The sequence below is a fragment of the Phalacrocorax carbo genome, chromosome 5 (genome assembly GCF_963921805.1).
Source record: "Phalacrocorax carbo chromosome 5, bPhaCar2.1, whole genome shotgun sequence".
In the NCBI taxonomy this organism is placed as follows: domain Eukaryota; kingdom Metazoa; phylum Chordata; class Aves; order Suliformes; family Phalacrocoracidae; genus Phalacrocorax; species Phalacrocorax carbo.
Window position 1 is genome coordinate 11,106,126 of NC_087517.1, and position 6,879 is coordinate 11,113,004.

At 53.7% G+C, this 6,879-nt stretch overlaps 1 protein-coding gene across 2 annotated transcripts; it reads left to right on the top strand.

Moving 5' to 3' along the window:
- The first annotated feature begins 892 nt into the window (after nucleotides 1-892).
- TMEM37 (transmembrane protein 37) lies at nucleotides 893-5,255 on the top strand. 2 transcript variants are annotated; one of them, XM_064451133.1, is made up of 2 exons: nucleotides 893-1,004; nucleotides 1,810-5,255. In XM_064451133.1, exons 1-2 carry the CDS (start codon nucleotides 984-986, stop codon nucleotides 2,434-2,436), a joined length of 648 nt encoding a protein of 215 aa, XP_064307203.1. In that variant the 5' UTR covers nucleotides 893-983; the 3' UTR covers nucleotides 2,437-5,255. The 2 variants fall into 2 exon arrangements, with proteins under 2 accessions (XP_064307203.1, XP_064307202.1); XM_064451132.1 differs by having other exon boundaries at nucleotides 1,864-5,255.
- Nucleotides 5,256-6,879: the final 1,624 nt, after the last annotated feature.

The following is a 6,879-nucleotide window of genomic DNA, read 5'->3' on the forward strand; positions in this document are numbered from 1 at the left end:
GTCCACCCGCTGGAGCCCGTGCAGTCGCTGCAGACCTCTCTGCCAGAACCGAAATCAGAATTTGGCAGTAAAACAGAGTTTCTGATGACACAGCAAAACCCAGCTTCCTCGGGCTTTTTTTTTTTTTAAGCTGTTTCTGACAAAAAAAAAAAAAAATAAAGCAATCAGTAATTCATTAGAGGATGGCAAAACATGAGTGAGAAAAAAAGCAAGGGCATAAAACTTTATGAGCACAGACCTTTTGCTGACGGCAAAGGTAGAGATATGTACGGTTGAGTACTCTGGTAGCAGATAAGAGCACGCACAGAGCTCAAGGTGAGAGGCTGCAGCACGGCGGGCAAGGAGGAGAGCCGGTGTCCCGGTGGCTTCGGAAACACACCCCCGGGAGCAGATGCCGCTGCAGGGGAAGGGCAGGAGGGGGCTGGAGGTGTGCCCTGCGGCGGGGTATCGCTGTGCACGCCGCTGCGGCCCCAGGAACTGAACCGGGGAGCGGTGCAAAGGGGCTCCTTTGCAACGTGCTTCTCAAGTGCAATATCCGCCCCGCAAAGTGCTGTGGACCCTGGGGGTGGGCAAGGAGGCCTCGGGTTTGGTCCCCATCCCGCGAAAGCCTGGCAGCGAGGTGATAAGCCCTGCCTCGAAAACAAACCTCCAGCTCGGTGGCAGCCGGTGGTAGAGGCGGGAGGGGCTGAGGCTGCAGCGCGGCGGGCGGCACCGCAGCGGCCCGGGACACCTCCTCCCGGGGCGGTCGTGCCCTAGAGCGGGCATGGACAAGGCTGTGCCCCGGGCGAGGGCAGCAGCGCGGCGCGGCGCGGCGCGGCTCAGCTCCGCCCGTCGGGGCCGCGCTGCTGACTCAGCCGCGGGGGGGCCCGGAGGGCGCCCCGGCCCCGCGGGCGGGGCGGGCGGGCGGGCTGCCCCTGCCGCCCTCCGGGGACATAAAAACCCGCGGCCGGATCCCGCCCGCGCCTCTCGGCGCTGCCGGCAGCATGACGGCCATCGGGGCGCAGGTACGTGCCCGCCCGCCCCGGGGGGAAGGCTCCGGGTACCGGGGCCCCGCATCGCCCCGCCGTGGGGCTGTTGCCTCGGCTTGTCCCTGCGCGGCCCGGGGCCGCCCCGACCCTCCCCGAGGCCGCAGCCGGCCGGATCCCACCTCCCCGGGGTCCCCGCTTCCCGCCGGCGGGGCTGCAGCCGCCCGCCCTCGCCGGGCTCTCCGAGCACCGCCGCCCGCCGTGCAGGGTTGGAGGGGTCTGCGGAGTGCTTGGCTTTTAATTAAATTTCGGCCCCTCTTGGAGGGGGCGGGGGGGGACTGTGCGTTGCTCACACACGTTCGCGGGGGCTGCACACGGAGGGCCCCCCCGCAACCCCGGGGAGCCGAGCTCGCGTCCGGACCCCCGGCGAGAGGGGGAGAGCCCGGCTGGCTGCGGCCCAAGAGGGCTGTGGGAAAAGAATGGCAGCGGTAATTGGGCCCCCCGCCGAAGTCCCCCTTCTGCCTCCTCCCCCGTCCCAGCCGTCGGCCTCCATCCTCCCAGGGGCCGGCGGTTTCCTCCAGCCCTGCCAGAACAGGAGGCTGTGTGTGCCACGGGGGCCGTGGGGCAGCGATCCTGCTCAGCCCACGGGCTTTTGTGATCCCGAACCCGGCCTTGGTACGGGGGCATTGTTCGGGGAACCGGGAGAGCTTCACCCACCCTTCCTTTTTCCTGGGTGCAGCCAGTAACCGCGTTGCTTTCCACTGGGAGAAGGGGTTTGTTGTGTGCAAGCAAACCACTTCAAATGCTCAAGTCCCTCAACTTTGCCCCTTCGGTTTCATTTCAGCCTGAAGCAGTGTTGTTAACTCAGGTGGTTTTCTTCCCCCCGCTATCCTTTAAGGCACAGAGGCTGCTGACACACCGGAGACCGCAGAAATCCTTCTTTGAGACGCTCATCAGGGGCCTGATCATCTTGTGCGTGGCGATAGCAGTGGTCTTGTCGTCCATCTCCGTCTGCGACGGCCGCTGGCTCTTCGCGAGGGGCCAGCTCTTCGGACTGTGGCACTTCTGCACCGTTAGCAACAGCAGTGTCCTGAAGTGTGTCACTGACCTCAGCCTGGCCAATGTGGAGGGGCTGAGCGTGGGGGTGATTCCCATAAGAAGCATGGTGTCCTTTGCTGTTGTGGTCGCCATATTTGGCCTGGAGCTCCTGATGGTGTCTCAAGTCTGCGAGGACGCCAACGCAAGGCGGAAGTGGTCGTTGGGCTCGGTTCTCATCCTCGTCTCGTTTTTACTGTCGGCCACTGGTGTTCTGAGCTTCTCCATCCTTGTGAAGGATCATCTGACCTTCACAGGCTTCACGCTGACGTACTGGTGCGAGTTCATCGCTGCCTTTCTCTTCTTCCTTAATGGGATCAGTGGACTTCACATCAACAGCCTCACACACCCCAGGAACAGGGTAGGCAAAATTTAGGTGCAAAGGGTGTACCTCCGTCTTTGTGTAATCAGCTTTGCCAATTAGACTGGAAAAAAGGGAGTCTAATGAAGTTTGAAGAGGACACCCTGTCTTAAATTGTCTGCAAGCGTGAGTCAGCCTTGATGCCTGTAGAAGAGAGACCCACCCACTGGTCAGCGCAGAGGGCTGCGCAACACGAGCAAAGCAGAGACTGAGACTGGCTGCCGCTGAAATGTGTTTTTCTGCAGGAGTGGTTTAAAGAAGAGGGTGTCCCGTTACACGTGTGGAGGGGTGGCAGACTATGACCTGCTCGCGGGCTCAGTTTTGAGGCTTACACAAAGCCTGTACTGGTGTGGGTTTGGTGTGGCAGGGCTTCTCCCCGTACTCTGAAGCCTGTGAAGAGCATGATGCAGCCTCGGTGTATCTTATGGCTTTTCTCTGCTCAGGGACAGATGACTTGCACCTGGCCATGCTCACTGGCTTGAAGTATTGAAAATCTTCACTGCATCTCACTCCTCCATTTTGCTTTCAAAAGAGAAGGCACACAGGTCTTGATCTGGTCACCCATTTTGTTTCCTGCTGGCATGTTCCCTGTATTTGTCCTTTCCTCTCAGTTTTTCTGGGACACCTCTGACACAGGTGCAGGGAGATGTAGCTGTCTTGGGACCAAGGACAGGTGCTGGGTGATTCAGGTGCACAGGGAAGGGTTGTGGTGCCTTCCTTGGGCAGCAGTACGCATTCATGTGCCCATGGCCTCTCCCTGCTGTCACCCCACTCCTCTGCCACCCCTGTAGGACACATGACATCAGTTACCCAAACTGGCTCCCTCACAGCCCTTACAAAGTTCTTTTTTTAATGTAACGGAGCATTGATCTCCCTGGTTTCTTTTTTGTCCCTTTGGGGAAAAAGGGACGAGCTCTGCAGGGGCTTTGGGTGAGCGTTGTGGCTGGGCAGACCATGCTGAGACCACCGCACCCTCCAGGGTGTGTTTTGTTTGTCAGGGTTTCCTGCTGGGGCAATGAGAAGTCTTGTCCGGTAGCTGAGAGTCTCTGGCAGCATTTTTTTCTGGTAGGAGAAAGCTCTAGATCCTCCTGACCAGACCATGTCCTTCTCACCCCCTGGTTAACAGTGGGCCTGGGAGGAGAAGCAGCCCAAGATTACCTAAGAAGGGGCTGATGGGGGCAGCTCTAATCTGTCACAGCTAATGGAAATACAAAGGGACTTGGCCAAATTATATTAAGGCTGGTCTTCCTCCTGCCAATGCCTGAGTCAAGATCTCTACAATTGCTGCAGCTTTAAAGTTACTTATGCTGTCTGATGTAAAAGGAGAGAAGACCTCAGCAGGAGACCCTCAGAGGTTGGGTTGCCCCACGTGTGTCCTCCCTGTCCAACATATATCACTCCGTTGCCCACAGATTACAAATGTCTTCAGAGTATTTTCTGGCCTCTGTTCTAACGTTTGTTTTGTATCAGCTGGTAAAACTGCTTGTATTTTTGTTTTGGGACAAATGTTTCTACATGTTTCATCTCTGTAGCTTGTCAGATAGCTGTTGAGCAAGGTTTTCATTTCCCGTGCAGCAAGTTTGGCACAGTTTTTCACCTGAAACAAAAGCATCATAACACAAAGGCCAAGAAGGCTGCGTAGGCGAGCCATGAGTAAACAGCTTTGTGTTTGAAAGCCAGGAGTCATAAGTCCTGCCTGCCTGAGTATACATCCACACTTGCTGAATGTGCTCCTGTGGACTTGCTTGCCTTTATAAGGGCTATCTCCATTCCTTCTCAGATTTCTATAACTTGTTAAGATAATGCTCCTAAACCTGTTTTGTGATGGAGTTTCACACCAGGGTTGCTCTGGACAGTGTCAGTTGTGCTTTTGCACATGAGTCTGCCCATCTTTCTGGTGAGACAGTGCATGGAGCTGTGCTACACAGCCAGCTCCTGAAGCTCTTGCAATGTTTGGGGCTCTGTCAGACTTTATTGACCCTCTCTCAAGGACAAAGACTTGTGCCCTTAACCTGCCTCTGGAAAGCTGCACTGTGATTGTGTCTCTCTTTTGTGAAGGTGCTTTTGATTTGCTGATTTGCACTGTCAAAGACATGCTGGTGGTCTGAACTTGCAGGTGCTTGTATGAACAGTGCTGTTGGCTTTAGCAGAGCTGCTTACCCAAGAGGGCGTCTGCAAGGCCCGGTCCCAAATTGTTGCGCTGTGGTGTTACCGGGTGGCAGAGTGCCTTAACTAACCAGCGAATCCATTGTGGTGCGTAGGGGTACCCATGTTCCCCTACGTGAGGTCAAGGGTGTCCATGGCTTGTCTAGAAACATGGATGTAACTTCAAAGTGCCTTCCTGGTGACATTCAAAACTGGAAATGATTCTGCATGTACTCCTTTTCATGATGGTGGGAGGCTGTGCCTCCAGCCCCTTCCCTGGGGGAAGGCAGCTGCCACCAGACTGGAGTCCCAGGCTGGTGCCTCCCACTCACGTTAGGGGGAGGCCGTGGACAATTGGGCATTGAGTTCACCCAAGACTTGGTGCAATTGTGAGTGATTTTAGGATGCCCTCTGGTAGCTGAAGAGGCCTTTTGTTGGGGGTAGGGAATCCTCTAGGGAAAATACCATAACTTTTTTTTCTGACTGTCTTTGTATCGTACTGCTTGACTTACTAATGCTTGGAGAAGATGCATTTTGATGGCTAAATACTAGAAAACAGGGTGGATTATCTCGGAAACATCCTTATATACAGCAACTGGTGCAGCAATGGGTAACTGCCTATTTTCTGAAACCTGTGGAAGTGTCAAGCAATATTGCTGAAGTTTGTTAAATAAATTTATTTGAAATAAGGTATCTGTAATTATCTCTTTTTCTATTTAGATATTGGGGTGCAGATTTAAGGGGATGAGCAGGGTTTATGTAATCTCCCAGGCACCAATTCTGTGTGTTTACCCAGCTAGACTGATGAAGAAACATCACCTTGGCACTTTGCCGAGCTCTGACCAAGGAAGCCGAGGCCAGCCACGTAGCTGCTGCACGCTTCCCTCTCCCTTCCAACATGTCCATACCAAATGAAGCAGCCAGCACTGCTTTCTTGTCTTGCAAAACAAGAGGGGCAGTCAGCTGTGTTGCTTTGTGGGAATTAGAGATAACCTTGCAGGCTCTTAATGATTTCCTGCTGCTGCATGTGCTCTGTTTACCAGCTAAAGAGCTCTTTCCTGTGTCCTTCACTTCCCTTTTCCCACACTGCGCCCTGTGCCTGAAGCATCCTTGCTCTTTTCCCCAGCTTTGCTTATTTGGCCTGCAGAAGTGGTATCAGAGCACAAATGTATTTATAGTTCTTCCCCAAGCTCACTGTACTAACAGGTTTAGTTAAATGTCAGGAAAACAGATTTCCAGCTTCACCACTGAATTAGTTTATGTAATCTCAAGTAAGTTAATTGGCACCTGGTGTCCTCTTTCTGATGAGAGAGGCCATTGGCCTGTCTCCGATGGTTTAATATCTCTTAAAAGCAGGATAATGAACACCACCTCTTGTTGAGGAAGTCTAAACAGCTCATTAGTTACTAACTTTAATTGGAAACTTGTGTACAAATCATTGCTTGTGGATAAGAATAAGGAAATAATGGTACAGGACATGCTAACTAGGGAGATATCCTGGAATGTTACTGGTATTTTGATTTTAAGTCTACAGTACCTTCATCAGCTTGCTTGGAGGAACACATAGTTTGGGGGTTGAGCTTTGCTTGCTTTTGTGTCAGGGAAAGGTGATTATAGGAAGACAAAGGTCCTCACCTGCCTTCTCTTTCCCTCTGCTGAGCCTGTGGTAAGCAGGTAACGGCCCTTCTAAACCATCCACCACAGCTCGCACGTGTAAAGAAGGGTCTTGTTGCTGGGTGAAAGAAAGGTCTACCCCGGGGGTGTCCTGGAAGGGCTGTTGGCTGGATTCCGGGGGCTCCTACCTTCACGTGGGTCTGACCCCTCCAAATTGGCACCATCCCCTTCTGAAACAGTTCTTCAGCTCCCCCCCCACCCCCGATGCCCCGCGAGGCGTTGCCCACTGTAATTACTCACTGCACGACAATACTGCTTCTTGATTCTGACAGTTTTGCTGGGAACTTCCTTGTTGCTTTCTTGGGAGAGATGATCCATTAATCACTTAGTCTTAAATTTAGCCTTAGGTCTTAGACCGCTGATGTTCAGGCTGCTGCCTTGCAGAGCTGCAGCTGGCTCTCAGGGGACCGGGAGCGAATAGCCAGAGGCTGTCACCAGTGTCCCAGAACAATGATAACTACTTGTCTGAAAGACGGTACTCAAGTCCTATTTACTGATAAGAAACGCCTGCTTTACACTGAATACCCGAGAAAGGGAGGCTGGTGAACTCTGAATACAGAGTTTGTGCTCAGCCAGTGTCAGTTGTTTCAGGCCACTGACGCAGGAGTCTGCGTGCCTTGCACCCGCTCATCTCCCACT